This window comes from Cuculus canorus, chromosome 2 (genome assembly GCF_017976375.1).
Source record: "Cuculus canorus isolate bCucCan1 chromosome 2, bCucCan1.pri, whole genome shotgun sequence".
Taxonomy (NCBI): Eukaryota; Metazoa; Chordata; class Aves; order Cuculiformes; family Cuculidae; genus Cuculus; species Cuculus canorus.
Genome location: NC_071402.1, coordinates 20,106,190 through 20,123,864, shown reverse-complemented (window position 1 = coordinate 20,123,864; position 17,675 = coordinate 20,106,190). Strand labels below are relative to the sequence as shown.

The 17,675-nt window shown below is 38.5% G+C and overlaps 1 protein-coding gene across 3 annotated transcripts in view; it reads right to left on the bottom strand.

Annotated features, from left to right (window-relative positions):
* Nucleotides 1–17,675, bottom strand: part of RSPO2 (R-spondin 2) — a 110,197-nt gene that overhangs the window by 35,429 nt on the left and 57,093 nt on the right. For 2 of the 3 annotated variants that reach the window (XM_054060398.1, XM_054060400.1), the window contains 2 exons: nt 7,571–7,714; nt 6,741–6,929 (listed from right to left, as the gene is read on the bottom strand). In XM_054060398.1, the coding sequence (XP_053916373.1) occupies nt 6,741–6,929; nt 7,571–7,714 (333 nt within the window). The remainder of the gene's footprint in view (nt 1–6,740; nt 6,930–7,570; nt 7,715–17,675) is intronic. The other variant, XM_054060399.1, reaches the window with a different exon arrangement.

Sequence of the window (17,675 nt, the reverse complement as noted above, 5' to 3'; positions counted from 1 at the left end):
AATTTTCTTTAAGATTCAAAAAGTTAAAGCAACTCTAAAAACTAAATACAGCACTATATCTGCATCTTTCAATGTTTCCTTAGACTGCCATAGTGGATTAACCTAAAATAAAGCTACGTATGTTTCAGATCCTATGCAAGATGTCAAAATTACAAGGGAGCAGCACTCAGCACAGACAATTAAAACAATTAAGTGAACAGGTGAAATAACCATAAAGTTAATTAAAAAATCAGCACTACCAGCTAAGCTTTCATCGTAAGAAATCCTAAAGCTAAACTTGGAAATGCATGAAACAATAGTTTGTATTCTATACAAATTAGACATACTCTGCATATTCATATTTCATATAAATATGAATTTGAATAATTTCAAATGAATTTCATGTATTTAAACGTCAATAAAATAGGCCAAATTAAGAGATCTCAGCACTGTAACAAACATGTTTTGTTCTTTTTTCCTATGACCTGTCACTCAAGCTTCTCTCTAATTGGCAGTAGAAGATAACAGAAATTTTGCAAAGCCCAAACAGGTAGAATAGTGTTCTTTCAGCCTAAACCCACAGCACATTCTGCTGTTCACAGCCACAGACCCATCTAGGCTGGTCTCCTGTTCAACTTCCTGGTCTCAGCAGAATCAAGGCCATTCAGACTACATTGTCCAGGGCTTTGGGGAGTCATGTCTTGGAAACTTCCAAGGATGGTGACTGCTCAGTCTACTGGACCAATGTAGCCAAGTGCTCCACTGTCTTCATGGAGAAGGCACACCTCTTGCTGTTCCTGGATAAGTCTTTGCCACTTAGGTTATATGTTCTTGTGGCAACGTAACATGACCAACAAGAGGCAGAAAATATGGTGGTTATGTTTACTGAGACCAAGAGAAAGCCCTAGCACTGACTCTCAAAGGGCAGCTGGTGTTTGTAGGTATTGTGCACTGATAGTGACTACCAGTGCAATGCATAAATGAAGGTCTCAAAAGCATCCTGGCTTACAAACTTTTCAACACTATAGTGGAGATGTAGTCAAAAAGCTCAAAATTAATTGTCTGACCACAAACATCGCTCACTGAGTCCTGGTGTTACATTTGTTTTGAGGTGTTTGTATTTTGGTTTTGCTTTTAATTATTTCACGCTTAAGAAGAAGAGGTTCATTGTTGCTAAAAGGAACCCCATGAAGTTCAACAAAGACAAGTACAAAGTCCTGCGTCTGGGAAGGAAGTACTCCCTGAAAAAATATGGGCTGGGCACTGACTGGCTGGGGACCAGCTCTGCTGGGAAGGACCTGAGGAGTTCTGCTTAAAAACTTGAACTAAACCGTAGCCAGCTGTGTGCCCTGGCAGCAACGATCACTTCCCTCAATCTGCTGATTTGTTAATACAGCCTGACAGCAGAGAAAGAGAAGTGATCATGTTCCTTTCTTTGACATTCATCAGACCACATCTAGACTACCTTATACAGCTTTGGGTTCCCCAGTTAGAAGAAAATATCAAAGACTTCAGCACAAAGCCACAAACATGGTTGGGAGATGGAGCACTTGTCCTGTAAAGAGAGACGAAAGGAACTGGGTTTATTGAGTGTGGAGTACAGAAGTTTTATGGATCTTTACACTACCTATGAGGAGGTCATAAAGAAGAGAGTGTCAGGCTCTGCATGGTGGTGGATGGTGGGAGGATGACAGACATCAGACGAATTGAAAAAAAACAGTAGCTCAGATTGCATATAAAGAAACACTTTTTCATCATGCGGACCATGAAGCACTGCAACACATTTCTGTAGAAAGGCTGAGCAGACTTCAAATCCAGACTGGATATAGACCCAGACCACCTTGCCTGACCCTACTTTGAGCAGGAGTTTGGACTATAAAACGTCCCTAAGTCCCTTTCAACGTGTATTATTCAACAATTCTATGATTTTGTTTGTTGCACAACTAAAAATCCCTCATTTAGCCTCTTCTAAATGAACCTTTGTTTATATTTAGATGTAATTCCAAATTTCCTTTGACAGGTTTCAAAAGAAAACAAATGCATGTAGTTCTAAACTTCCAGTGGCAGTGGAGGACATAAAAACAGTTTTGATCCTTTTTACTGCAGGTTGTCAAGTTAAAGCCAGAAATTTTGAAACATTCACTCTCGGACAAAATATATCTTTTTAAAGAAAGGGAAAATACACAGCTACTAGACATCACTACACTTGTAATATGGCTTCTATTAGAAATAATGCTATTTTAGTACACCCTAGGTGTATAGGGATGTTTGTCAAAGCTTATGTACAGTTTTATTCTAAATATTGTCTATCCTACCTTAAGTATTTTTTTTTTGCAAACCAGGATCATCACTCACTCATTTCCATATCACTAGTAATTTACCAGCCTAAAAAACCTCACACTGCTTAGTTAACATGCATTTTGCAGCTTTGCATATTTGTTATAGTTATGTATTTAAATATGTATTCTTTTATCTTTCAGTCTTTTCAGTCATAATACCGCAGTATTAATAATGCATAATTGCAGTGTAAGGACAGAAAGTCTGACTGGGTCATTTTACTGTTGCTCTACCAGAAGTATTAAATTCTATTGCAGCAATACAAAAAAGGTTAGTGCATAAAAAGCTCTCAAAACCCAATCAACCAGCATGAAGTCTACCCATTTACATGCTTGTGTCAAGGGAAGAGCTCCCTCCCACTGTAGCTTCATGATGCACCCTGCTACCTTGCCCCTTTTGAGCTCAGGAATTTATTGAAGACATACATCTCATCTTCATCTCTCTTTCATAATAGTATTGTGAATGTACTAGAAATAACAGAGTTTGGCATAGAGTAATATTCATGTAACAGAGCGTTTCAAGAACTGCAATCTGATGAAAGACTAAAAGAATTAGAGAGCTGCGTTGCTTGCCTGTGTAATACCTAATATGAAACATGATGGGAATCCGCAAGTTCTTCAAGGGAACAAACAAAAGAAGACTGATTACTGAGGTGAACATGGGGAACATGTAAAAATAAGAAGTAAAAAGAGAATAATTATAATAAATATATGTGAAAACTTCAAGAGAGCAAGATTTATCAGTCCATATAACACTTCTGCCTGTTGTGTGTCCTATTGCTTTTAACGCAATAACTGTTTTTAATTTTTTTAAATTTTTTTTTTTAGCTGAAGAGAAAATTTCTTATCAGGAAAAGAATAGCATAGGTTGGAGGTGGCCTAAATGATCCAAGGCATGTTTTTCTAAATCTAACTTCTCATAGTATCAGTCATGTTACACCCAAGCCACAGCTTAACATACAAAACATGGACAGATACACAAATGTGACATTCCTGTCTGGTAATAACAGTTAAATCAATTAGTACTGACAATAAGAAAACATCACTGAGTGACATACTTGAAATTAATTAGAGTATCCTCTTATATTGCTGGCTTCAGTAGGAAAGAAGTGAAATAATCTTTCACTTGCATTCCAGTTTGTATCTCTACAACTCTGCAAATTATCACTAGAAAGTGATAATTCTTCATCAACTAGATTTGTACCACAGCCACATGGTCAGAAGGATAACAGCTCAATCCCTGATAAATATGAAACTGAAGTACTTAATAGGAAAACCGAATTTCACCCCACTTCTTCTGCAGGCAATTAAAACTCTGTTTCAGAAATTTTTCCGTAGACCATAAATAGTAAGTGTAAAACATACAGAAGCAGAAAGCATGTGTCAAAAGCACTTTATTTGATCCTGTTCTACCAAATGTATCCTTACTTCCTCTGCTCAGTTTAATCCATCATAATCTACAACAATCTTAGCTATATAATCCAAATCTTACCCTACATGTTTGCGTGACTTTATGTGCTGAGAACTTTGAAGAAAGGATTTATTAACAGACGCACAACTGATGTTTACAGGGATTACAGTTCTTCAATACACTAGTACAGCTAGCCTTACATTTTTCTCTTATTTCTTGAGTTTAGAAGTTCAATTAAAAAATTCTGTAATTGAAAACGCCGTGTTCTTAGAACACAGAATCTCTTCCTTAGCAGCCAGAACCTGCTTGGTCTGAGCTTCCCTGCAACAAGCACCTCTGACTCCCGCTACTTCATAGTGATTAAATAAGCAATAAAACATTCCGAGTGTTGAACTGGGAAACTGGCTAGCTCAATTAAATATGAGGAAGGAACGGGATCTTAGACCAGCTCTGAATATAATCATAATTAAAACATACTATGAAGCAGCAGTTTCAAAAAGGACAGTCTCTGTGGCTTCCTCACCCGCAGCGGTATCCAGGCCTGGGGAAGACTTACCCTAGGCACTTAATACACCACTGACACTCCCTCCCAGGAGTTTCTTAGGAGATGAAAAGGAGTTTATAGACTGGATATTTTTTTATAAGATGACACAGAAGCAGTATTAAGCATCAGCATTCAGTGTGGAGAGTTCAAACCTGTTGTTTTGTACATATTTATTTTTATCTTTGAAAACACAGGCAGTGAATTCCGCACCATGGGAGGACAGGAGAAGACTGTAATCTTTAGTATTTACTGGAGCCCATAGTTACAAAGGAGTACTACAAGCCTTTCACACTGAATTTGTATTTGCAGCAACAACTTTCCTGATATGTAGTGGAAACAATGCAGAGATTTGATAAAAGATCTTGATATAGATAATAAATTTCCTAACTCTTAGGAAAGCCCACTGCTGTGCCTTTGAAAGGATAAAATTCAAGAGGTAAATCTCGAAATCTTTAATAAGGGACCTACATTGCTGGACAAGAAAATTTGAAACAACTTAAGAGAATCTGCTACAAGAAGGTTTGAATGTCAATCGTTCCAGATCACCACAGTGACTACAGCATTCATAAATGTTTCGGTCCACCTCAGCACATTTCTCAAACTATTTACAACAGTTTGAATAATTTGCAATCTGACTAATTTATCAAGACTAAATCCACTTCTATTTGCCAGTTTGTACAGAAGCTGGCTGGTGCATCCATTAAATATTTCCCTCTACACATACAGGTTATATAAAAAACTAAGTCTCCACCACATGGAGTAGAACAGAAAATATTCTGCCATTTTCTCAAATTTTCCACTACAAGATAAACTTCATGGACCTGAACAGCAAAAAAAGGAAATATTGATTGGAGATTTCGTAGAATCTCACACAAGTTCATTTTTCTTCCTTGTATTTTAGCAGTAAAGTATTTCCCCAGCTGATCTGATCATTAACACCATTTGTGCTTTATAGTTTGTTAGAAGTAACTCATCCACCTCAGCAGGCTGCAAGCATTAGTAAGCGTAGCTACCTTGATGGAGATGCAGCTGACTTGCATTCAAAGATACCATGAGACACAAACCATGGCAGCCAAAATCAGCCTTGATTTTTACCTTTTATTCTTCCTTCCCACATGTTCCAAAACGTTTATTTTGTAGGTTCCACTCTTCAATGGCTTTGAGAAGCTTATTTAGGTTGCAGATTAACAGCGTTATACAATGCATCCCAGTACCACTATGACTATGCACTATGCACATATAAGAATAGGGAGTGGGACAAGGGGTGCATAACAACCAGTTAACCTGCATAACAGATAACCAACTTTATATTCTCTTCCAGATAGTGTCAACATCCTAGATGCAAAAATGAAGCTTGCACAGATTTAATCTGTAAGCTAAAACTTTATGTATAATTTTCACACATACCGATGGGCAGTGTGTTCAAGCCAAGAGGCATAATCAGTAATCCCAGAACACAGAGTAAACTTATTTGCGTACGTATTCTAAGATTATTTCACTTCTAGCTTATTCATCAGGCTATGGCTTTCCTCAGGATTCTGCAACCCTTTATTCCTTTTTATTTGTCTGATCTCACAGCTGACCCTTCTTGCAGCAGGATTTTGGACTAGAGACCTTTCTTTAATCCTATGATTCCAAATGGTATGGAAGTTATGGACCCGTTGATCACCAAACTCTCCTACAAATTCTGCAAACTCTGGAAGTGTTCAGTCTTCACAACTGAAAGGTTAAATATTTAAAAGATAACAATAACTCCTCCCTACCAGCAACGTGTCTCCACTTAAGGCTCTACAAAACTGAACACAAATTTGACACTCCATTTGCTTTTTCAAATCATCATCACTACTTAGGTCTTAGAACACCATGATAAAGCAATGTTATTTCTTTTATCTACTTGTGCCAATTACCGTGAGCTGATCTCACGCTGAAAAGCGTGGTAACTATCATTATTCTGCTTGAACCACACCTATCTTAGTTTGGCCCTGACCTACAATATTCAGAACAAGTAACGCACTCCAGCTACTAGTTCCAGCAATGCCATGTGTAACTAAGTTAATTTAATTTAAATACCCATCATATCAGTACCGAGTGTGCTATCTGCAGAAAGAGTCCTGCCATGCGCAGAGTAATTAGTTATTCCACCATCATTATCATTTTCATTCTGAAGTTCAAACTGCAACCAGTTATGGTTCTTCCACAAAGCACCTCTTTGAAAAAGCCTCAGTACCATAGCAGGAAAAGCACAGTTTTACAGATCAGAGAGACTAATCACTTCCATGCTGAGCTGCTCCCTGGAGTCTTGCTGCACAAATTAGGGCCGTCATAGTACTGCTGCCTTTCAGCCTTATCTGGCAGAGAAGAGACAGGATTTCCCCTTCAGCTGGGATGAAATAGCTCTTTTTTCAAGTTAGAAATAGGATTTCAGTTAAGAAAAGCTCATAAAGATTTTTGTGGCATGGACTATGCTTACCTCCTGGACAATGCCTCATGGCCATTTTACACCGTCTGGATTCTGCAATGGTTGGACACGGTATCGTGTCTTTTGCTGGCTTCTTCACAATTTGTCTTGTTCTTGTTTCCAGGCCCCACTTAAATCCACATGTTTTGTTATTTCTGCTGCAAGTTCCCCACTCACTCCACTGACCCACTTCACAGCCTTCTGATAAAGCAAAAGAAAACGCAAGTTAGCAATTCTTCCATTTCTAATATATCTTTTTTCTTTTATATTGTTTTTATTAGTAAGAACACAGTAGTAGAAAACACCTCTTACAAGCTTCACTGGTAACAGGCAAAAATGTAGAAACGAAAAATATTTTAATGAACTTGAAAGAACCTTTTGAGCTTCCATCACCCTGAACATGACCACCCGAGGAACCTGAACATATATAATGCCTTGGTAAAAGGCAAAATGGGTGGGTAGTTTTATGAGGACGAGAATCTAACAGGTACATCACTGACTTAAAGGTCCAATGCAAAAATCAGCCTTCATCAACTCTTACAAATTTTCACTTATAAATCTCCATACAAGGTGATTTACAGTTAAGAGGACAGAATGTTCTGATGCAGAACAACAGAGTAGCACTCTCAATAATGCAATATTTCAAAGTTTGGAAATTATTTATTGTTGTTATTATTACTACCACTATTTGTAGAGATCCAGACACAAACCATTAGTGAATATTTCCTGATTTAAAAAAAACCAAAATATGAAGTATCAGCTTAAAAATGGTGTCATGAGCATTTGAACCCAGCCACCTCAACAGAGCTCCTTCAACAGCACTGTTGTGCTAGAAGACTCACCCACACATTCCATAAGCTCTTCCAAGGCTGCAAATCCAGGGGGACATCCTCGGAAGCAGCGGCCTCTGTGCGAGTAGAAGCCAGTTTTGCATTTGGTACAAAAGTCTCTGCTAAAGCAGGAGTCGCAGTTTTCTATTCTGCATCCTGAGTCAAAAGGATCATAAGGAACAATGAGACAGCTACATTAAGGTAAAACTAAAATTGAAAGGACTTATAAAGCCACAAAATAACAAAACCAGAATTGCTATAAGGAGAAATACTGTCTTTCTGAAATGTGCTCTATAAAAGAAATTACAGTTAACTGTAATTAATTACCACATTTTCCCCCACATCCTTTTAATCCTTTTTTTTTTTTTAAACCTAAACTGTAGGAAAAAAACTCGAATTAAATGATACTTGAATTAACATTGTTTTCTGGAGGAAAATTTTTCAATGAAAGTTATTCTCATGTTTCAGTAATTTTGAGGAACATAAGATGTGACAGATGATTTTGGGAAGTGTGTATGTATTATATATACAGTATTCTGTTTATTATTTGTTCTTACAAGCAGGATACATTTTTTTTTCTATGAGTTGATACAATGAACAGCTGAAAGAATGTTTTCACGGGTTATGTATGATTTCTATGTCTACACATAGGCTTGAGCTACCATGCCAAAAAACTTCAGTTTTTCTGGATATAACTCCTCTCCATTATTAATGAAGTCAATCCATAAAAAATAGCCATTATTAAATGACTAAAAGACATAAAGCTATAATCAACAGGTAAAAAAAACCCCAACACTACTATTGCCTTTTGAAATATTGGATTTCTCTTAAAACTCAAGATAAGTATTGTCCACAACAGATCACAGAACCCAAAGTAGACTGTTTAGAAACATTCTATTACATACAAAAACATGGCAACATGGACATGAACTAGGTATCAAAAGTTATATGCGCAACTGAAAAGCAGAAATACTTAATCGAGGCTTATGAAAGTCAGTCATACATGCCTACAAAAATTGCCAGGGAAAAATGTTCTAAAGATTAAAAAGTAAAAGCCATTATATTTGGAACTGTAATAAACACTTTAAAAGTAGTTTAAATAATCTAACCCCTCAGCTAACACACTTAATTATATAACCTTCATTAATGGTATCCTGTCTTGAGCTATCTGAAGTTACAGCAGGAAGCATTTGTTATTTGTGCCATGCAATAATATACCAGTCTTTTTGGTCACTTACGTCATTCAGTTATTCTTTGTTCTATTCTAAAGAAAAAAAAATAACACAAACCATAACGACTTCTGACAAGGCTATCGGTAAATAGCCCTTAAAAACACTTCAAATTTAACCAGCCCTAATAAAAGAGATTTTAATATTTATTCTTGAACTTTAGCAGGTCAAAACAGGGCATACCATAACACATACACTGGGGTGGTGGGAAATATTGGGGAAATAGAAGGCTTTTTAGATCAGATTTCTTGTGGTGTTGGACAATAAATTAGGCAGATTGCATGAAAGTAAAACTAAGTATTTCAAAACCTGGTACACTTTTCTTTGGTTAGAAGGAATGTAAAAATCAGTTTTACTTTTTGCACTGCCAAAAGTAAGCTCTATTTAGATGAAACACTCATAATCTGCATGCTACCAGGGCCTGTGTCCGGCATCTCTCAAAGGGGCTTTCAGAACTTGCGTTCTTAGAAGCAGCACAAGTCCAGCTTCTTATCTACAGTTTAGTTTATAGGAAATTCCCAAGAACAATAATTTCTTTTACGCAAAGGTTAAAGCAATCTCCAAAGAATAGGAGATTGATGTCCATGCATTGACCCTGTAAAATCACTTCCCCAGATGACTGAATTTGTAAGGCAAAATGATAAAGTGACTGCTGTGGAGATGTTAACAACACAGTTAATTGCAAATTTGGTTTGTTACACTCAAGACGTACTGCAACTCTTTCATTAATTGTCATGCTTGAATCAAACATCCAGTGTGTTTAAATATTCAGGAAAAACATTTGCCTCTTGCCCACCCACACAAGACAGTTTGAAAAGACATCAAGGTTTTTCCAAATCATTTAGTCAAATGATGAGGTGCAAAGCAGAACATTAAAAGAAAAATTAGCATCATGTGAATCCTCCCTCCCATCCAAGGGATGCCAGTGTATTTTTCACATAACATTTTTAATATTGCTTTCAAAACATGTTGAGGAGTGAAATTTGAAGTTTAGTCCATTTTAACTTTTTTAGGTGGAGGAAGAACTAAATTAAAAACTTTTGGTACAAGCTGCCCTTTGATGTATAAACACACTTAGCAGGCTAACGCCTGCTTCACCTTACGCTGGGGATACCTCCCATATAACTGTTGATATTTTAAAGTACAATATGTGAATATCCCATACTTAAACATTAAAGAAATTAATCAACCTTTTTTCAGTTTCCTGGTCATACTTCAAAATTCCCATACTATTTATATCTATTGCTTTGCCTTCTATGCCAGTTTTCTTTTCTGCCACAGAAGAGTCCTTGCCAAGATAATATATTATAATTTGGAAGCATTAGTAGCCGCTTCTGGGTTAAGGTTGGGTGGAGTTTTCCACCAAGGCAGTTTATTTTCTACTTTTTCCTATGAAGATAAATTAGTCCAAACATGAAATGCCTATTATTGAATCTGTACCGCATGCAATTTAGGGAAAATACTGGAAAAGTATTAGGAATACTTCAAGAATTCTGAAATTAAAACATTGATTCACCAGAGCAATACTAAGACACTCAGCTTGAGTTTACTGGGTGCTAATTGCAATGATAATTTAAATCAGTAACAGACCACATGGTACTTGGGATTGACAGCTACTCCTTTTTGACATTCTCCATATACTTTGTTTCAAATAATGAAAAGTCTTGCAAGGATTATTTTAACTAAAATTTATATAAACTAAAGAAGTAAAGAAAAGCCATACCCCAAAAGTCAGACTGCCATAAACTGATTATAAAATAAAGACATTGTTAAAGAATTTATTATTTTCAGTGCCTAGCTTCATTTTATTATATTGTTTAAATACTATATTATATTGAATCATAGAATCATAGAATCACCAGGTTGGAAAGGACCCGCTGGATCATCGAGTCCAACCATTCCTAACACTCCCTAAACCATGTCCCTCAGCACTTCATCCACCCTTTCCTTAAACACCTCCAGGGAAGGCGACTCGACCATCTACCTGGGCAGCCTGTTCCAGTGCCCGATGACTCTTTCCGTGAAGAATTTTTTTCTAATATCCAGCCTGAACCTCCCCTGGCGGAGCTTCAGGCCATTCCCCCTTGTCCTGTCCTCTGTCACTTGGGAGAAGAGGCCAGCTACCCCCTCTCCACAATCTCCTTTTAGGTAGTTGTAGAGAGCAATAAGGTCTCCCCTCAGACTCCTCTTCTCCAGGCTAAACAACCCCAGCTCTCTCAGCCGCTCCTCGTAAGACTTGTTCTCCAGCCCCCTCACCAGCTTCGTTGCTCTTCTCTGGACACGCTCCAGAGCCTCAACATCCTTCATGTGGTGAGGGGCCCAGAAATGAACACAGTACTCAAGGTGCGGTCTCACCAGTGCCGAGTACTGAGGGAGAATCACCTCCCTGGACCTGCTGGTCACACCGTTTTTGATACAAGCCAAGATGCCATTGGCCTTCTTGGCCACCTGGGCACACTGCTGGCTCATGTTCAGTCGGCTGTCAAATATCACCGCCAGGTCCCTCTCCTCCGTGCAGCTCTCCAGCCACTCTTCCCCCAGTCTGTAGCACTGCATAGGGTTGTTGTGCCCCAAGTGCAGGACTCAGCATTTGGCCTTGTTAAACCTCATGCCATTGGTCTCAGCCCAGTGGTCCAGCCTGTTCAGATCCCTTTGCAGAGCCTCCCTACTCTCCAGCAGATGCACACTTCCTCCCAGCTTAGTTTCATCTGCAAACTTGCTAAAGGTACACTCAATGACTTCATCCAGATCATTGATAAAGACATTGAACGGGGCTGGACCCAGTACCGAGCCCTGAGGATCCCCACTTGTAATTGGCCTCCAGCTGGAGTTAACTCCATTTACCACCACCCTTTGGGCCAGGCTGTCCAACCAGTTTTCAACCCAGGAGAGTGTGCGCCCATCCAGGCCAGAGGCTGACAGCTTCTGAAGCAGAATGGTGTGAGAAACTGTGTCAAAGGCTTTACTGAAGTCCAAGAAGGCTACATCCATACTCGTGTTGCCTGGGTCTGATCACCCAGTTCTCTTGCATGTGCTTCATGATAGCACTCAAGATCACCTGTTCCATGACTTTCCCCAGCACTGAGGTCAGACTGACAGGCCTGTAGTTCCCCGGATCCTCCCTACAACCCTCTTGTAGATGGGCACAACATTAGCCAGCCTCCAGTCCAGTGGAACTTCCCCAGTCAGCCAGGACCGCTGGAAGATGATGGAAAGGAGTTTGGTAAGGACATCCGCCAGCTCCTTCAATACTCTTGGATGGATCCCATCCGGCCCCATAGACTTGTGGGTGTCCAGCTGGGCAAGCAAGTCTGTAACTGCCTCCTCTTGGATCATGGGAGCCTCATTCTGCTCCTCTAACTATTGTTTAAATATTATAGAGATAATTGTCTTTTTTAAAAAATAAAAGTGATATTAATAAATTATTTTAACTGTGACTGAGTAAGTTAGTAAGTTAGTAAGTTAGAATAAATGAATTCTTTACTTTCTTTTACTTTTACAGCTAAATTTGCCAACACAGAGAGGGAACATTTCTAGTTGGGCTTCTAAAGAATGTTGATCCTCCATTATGAATATTAAGATACATTGGTTTGGAACGAAATATAAACTGTGTCAAATTTTGTGTTTCCCATTGTAATCAGCATCATTATCTATGATTAAATAGAAGTCTTAATGGAAGTATATCTTAGAGTTTGGGGTTTTTTTATGCTACTATTTAAATAATAAATTGAATAACGAATAATCTACAGGAGAGCTCTTTGATATAATATACAACAACTAAGAAAACCAGCATTTAAAAAAAATTGGTTTTGCCTTTACTCAATATAATAAAAAACAAAATATTATTTAAAGTTAATGACCTGAACCTGCTTTCTTCCATTTGCCACAGTTTTCAACCTTTTAAACTTCCTGATCACAGCATCCTATGCCTAACTCTGGAGAAAGAAAGCAAAATCTTTCCTTCTTTCAAAACTCCAAATGAAATAAGACTAAAACACTTCAGCATAGCTAAGATTTTAAACCCAAGGAAATCTTTAGGGGAAAGAAATAGATATTGCATAACCCACAATATTCTTCAGAAATGCTTTGAATTCTTTTCTTTAAAAATGAACAGAAAATGGTGCCCACTAGAGATTTCTAGACAGACAACGGTAACTGCCTGGGAGATTTCAGAAGCAGTAAGAAGAGGGAGCCTAGAAGCAGAAGCTTTGGAAGTACAGGGAAAGATAAGATCAGTTTTGAGAGAGAAAAAAATGATAAATACAGTTGTGCAGATGAACCCCAAAAAACAATCACACACCTTTGCCAGGCCTACCATTCTTGCAGAGCAACAGTGACAAGGTTCAAAAACTAACCTTCAGAACGTGAGAGTGAAGAAGTAAAGGGTGCTTCATTGTTGCTGTTCTTATTCAGCCAGCAACAAGACTGTGGGTTAAGGGCAGACACTTGGGAGCTCCTATGTCTTCTTTCCCTTGTATTCAATTTGCAGCATCTCATCAAGGGCCTTCTTCCTACAAGACCTCAAATGCCTTCTATTCCTGCTCAGCATCACAGAATCATAGAATCACAGAATCATACAATAGTTTGGGTTGGAAGGGACTTTAAAGATCATCTAGTTCCAAGTCTCCTGCCATGGGCAGGGAATTCCCACTAGGTCAGGCTGCCCACGGCCCCATCCAACCTGGCCTTGAACACCTCCAGGGATGGGGCAGCCACAACTTCCCTGGGCAACCTGTGCCAGTGTCTCACTATTCTCATGGTGAAGACATTCTTCCTAATGTCCAGTCTAAATCTGCCCCTCTCCAGTTTGTACCCATTCCCCCTCATCCTATCACCACAAACCTTTATGAATAGCCCCTCTCCAGCTTTTCTGTAGGCCCCCTTCATACTTTCTTATAATCCACTGGCTCTAGCATCCTCTACATAGCCAACACTCTTACTGCAGCTCTTCTAGCACAATCTCGTATTTTATTTCCAGTGTTCCTATCTTCAGAAAATCAGAAAGTCAAATACTTGCTTCCATCTTTCCACATGAAAGGTATAAAACACCCTTGAAAGCCACTTCTATGCGAAGACCATGCATCTTCTCCTGGTACCACTCTGTCATAACTGGACTTCAAAAAGCACCCTGGGAGGCCCAGAGAAATCTGCTGGTATGTCTGATTAGCACAGACTATTTATAAACAGATGACATTTTTCATAAATGTTACACCATACCTCCCACAAAAGTTGTATGTAAATGGTACAAGAACAATATTCTGACCTCACTGAAATCCATGGCAAAGGTCCTAATTGCTTCAGCAAGAGCAGTTTTAACCTACTAGCGTTCTTATACCATCAGATAGACCAGAGTCCATAGCAATGACTTTAATGGGCAAAAATAACATTAAAAACCCTAAAGAGAGAGAATCTTTCATGATAATTATGTATTTATAAAGCGAAAAGTGAGAACTGAAGAAAAGGTATACTCCAAAAGTTATAAGAACTAACTTTCTAGAAGTCTATTTTCAATCATAAGCTGTATCAGAAGTGGTTATAAATCCACAGCTCCATGACTTCACCCCCCCAGGAGAAAGGGAAGAAGAGAAGTCACTATTTTGTCTGGTCAAGCTAAACTGGGCTGAAATTAGACAGAAGTGCTTTGCTCAAGTATCTTCAGTGTTTAGACAAAACAAAGCAAAACAAAAACTCATCCCTTCCACAGAGCTCTGAAATGTTGATTTATGGATCAAGATATTAATATATAACTTCTCCAATGGAAAGGCTATTGGTAATGTACAGTCTCTTAATTTAGGCTGGTAGGAGAGTAAGAACTTGAATGACTGACATTTCAGTAGAGCACAAGGGTAGATTATAGTAGATTTTACTTGAGAGCAGTTACAGAGTATGCTCAAGAAAGAAACATAACCCCATGAGCTAATACTGTGCCACTCCTCAGTCAACAGCCAGGAAAACCACCGAACTCAAGGACCATATTATTTTGTTCTACCAAGAAGGAAAAGCATCGTAAAATCTCCCTAAAAGATGGCCATTGTCAGAAAAGAATCTGAAGACAAACATTTCAAACATTTTTCACTTTGCGCACTGGAATAGAGTGTCAAAAGATAAATTATGTACAGGATTTAGAAGCAAAAATCTTCTTCTCCTTAATTTTCAGTGAGTCCTAACACCCCACAACGCTTATGAAGTAATTTTCTTCTGAAGTGTTTTTGCAGATACAGCAGATTTTTTAAAATCATAATAGTTACACGCCACATTTCATTCAAGGTTAGGGCAATTTAGCTAGCCAGCAATAAAACATTTGTATTTAACCTTTATAATTTCATTTATATAGACCCAAACGTACCTCTGCCATTTACTTGAATATCATAGAATACCCAAATCTGACTGACATGGATGAAACAATATTTATAGAAAACTACACAAATGGTGCATTAAAGAACTCTGGAAGGAGAAAGCTCATATTACAAATCATGCCCAAATTAGAGATACATTTTAAACAGATGATTCATAGTGATATTAAAAGACTTTCATGACCTGCTTTGGCTTCCTGAGAGTCATGATAAGCTGCCTCTTGTCATTCTTCTTTTAAAATAAACATTAAAGAACTGACAGACTTGCATTTTAGAGAAGGAATCCAAAGCCCAGGAGTTCAAAATACAAATTCTGATATCAAGTTAATTTTAGTCTTTGATGCATATGCTTGTTATTTTTTTTAAAAAAAAAAGTATGTGCTCCTGTAAGCAGCTCCTTTCTTTTCTATAATTACAGATAGCATAACATTATCAAAACAAGTACTGTCCTTCCATAGTAAATTTATCATCAGCTTATAAGGTGATGCAGAATAAGCTGAAATGTAGGGAAATACAGAATCATAAAATCATTTGGTTGGAAAAGACCATCAAGCCCAACTGTACCAGTCCACTACTAAACCACTCGTGAGCACTTCATCTACCTGTCTTTTTAAATACCTCTGGGGCTGGTGACTCAACCGTTTCCCTGGGCAGACTGTTCCGGTGCCTCATAACCCCTTCAGTGAAGAAATTCTTCCTAATACCTCATCTGGATCTCCCCAGAGCAACTTGAGGCCATTTCCTCTCATCCTAGCACTTGTTTGGGAGAAGAGCCAAACACCCACCTCACTACAACCTTCTTTCAGGCAGCTGTAGACAGTGATAAGGTTTCCCCTCAGCCTCCTCTTCTCATGACTAAACAACGCCAGTTCCCTCAGCTGCTCATCTTAAGACTTGTTCACCAGCTTCTTCACCAGCTTTGTGGCCCTCTCTGGAAATGCTCCAGTGCCTCAATGTCCTTCTTGCAGCAAGGGCCCCAAAGTTGAACACACTACTCAAGGTGTGTCCGCACCAAATATAATGCTTATAAAGCTCAAAATAAAACATAAAATACTGCATATTGAGATGCACAACCTTTCTATTTTAACTTTAAAAAGAAGAAAGTTCACTAAATTGGTTTCTCATACTAAGTGCAATACAACAAATTTTAATGTCAAATGATGTCTTATTTCAACCGTAAAAAAATATTTACTTATTTTTAAAGTATTTTTATTGATATGCATAATCTTGGGAATTTTACACTAGCCTTATTTTGCCTTTGTGAAAGATTCATATTCTTCAGCAGTTTCATTGTCACATTTTCCCTTTCTAAACATAATCAATGTGATTGACTATCCATCCATAAATCCCTTCATAATGAAGGTATTTTTCAGTACCCATAGTGGAAAAGACTGCTGGTCAATTCCTATTAATGTTAATAATGACAGCGATTCACAGCCCGTTCTGCTCCACACGAAATGCAGTATGGGAAAGGGAAGTGAGAACACATGAGGGGATTTATATGAGTAGAACCAGCAACGACTAGTGTAAAAAAGAGAATTGTACTGAACACTTTCGACACAAAAGATGATCATATTTTGCAAGTGGAAGACTGAAGCTGGCTAAGTAAACGTGGCATGTGTAAACTGAAAGGCTTGGTAGCCTTTGCACTGGAATTGGGTCCTTGCTTGCAGCATCCCCCCTGTGCGTAAAAAGTCCAACTAATAGATGATGATTTACTACAATTAGTGTTTTCCTTTTGAAGGTCAAACTCAGTCTTTCCATTGGGCATTATTCAAGAGGAACTTCTGGGCCCATAAACTGTGAGGTTCATTATCCTAAGGAGTGAAAACAGTTGTTTGGTCCAAAGCACCTAATATTTTTGTCTTTCACACCGAGCTCTGAGCATCGTACTCTTCTTGCTTCAGATCCGTCTGCCTCCTCTAGTCTAGATCCTGCTAAATTCACCTGTCCCCAGACTGTCCCATGCCCATCAGAGCCAGCCCTTCAAACTCCTGCTCCCATCCCTCTGCTGCTCAGAAGAACAGATTTGGTGCTACAACTTCACGCTGCCATCCTGGCATGTCCATCGGCACTCCACATCGATCTGTCATTGACTAGCACCATCTTCTGTGCTAATTTCTCGAGTAGGGAGAGACTTCAAAAATCCAGACAGACGACACAACTTAACTCAGGATACAAGGGCACAAGGGGGAGGAAAGAGTGGCTAGGGCTCACAAGAGCGGGAGACAGAGGCAAGATGCTGCAGAAAGCTATGATGTGAGCATTTCTTATCGTAGATGGAGTATCAGTTGAACAACCAATGGAAAGAGGAGACCAAAATTTCAGAAAAGTCACTGAGGAGGCAGTAGGAAAAGGAGGAAAATCATAAGCAAAAGAGCTTTAGCCTACAGGGGAATATCTATAATAGCTAGCTATTTAACCTTCTAAGCAGATGTAGCTTAGAGATAGTTTCAGGTTGTTTATTATTACACAAATAAAGATATTCAAGATAAAACTTTGGCAGGTGCTGAGCATGACTGCTAGGGAATGATA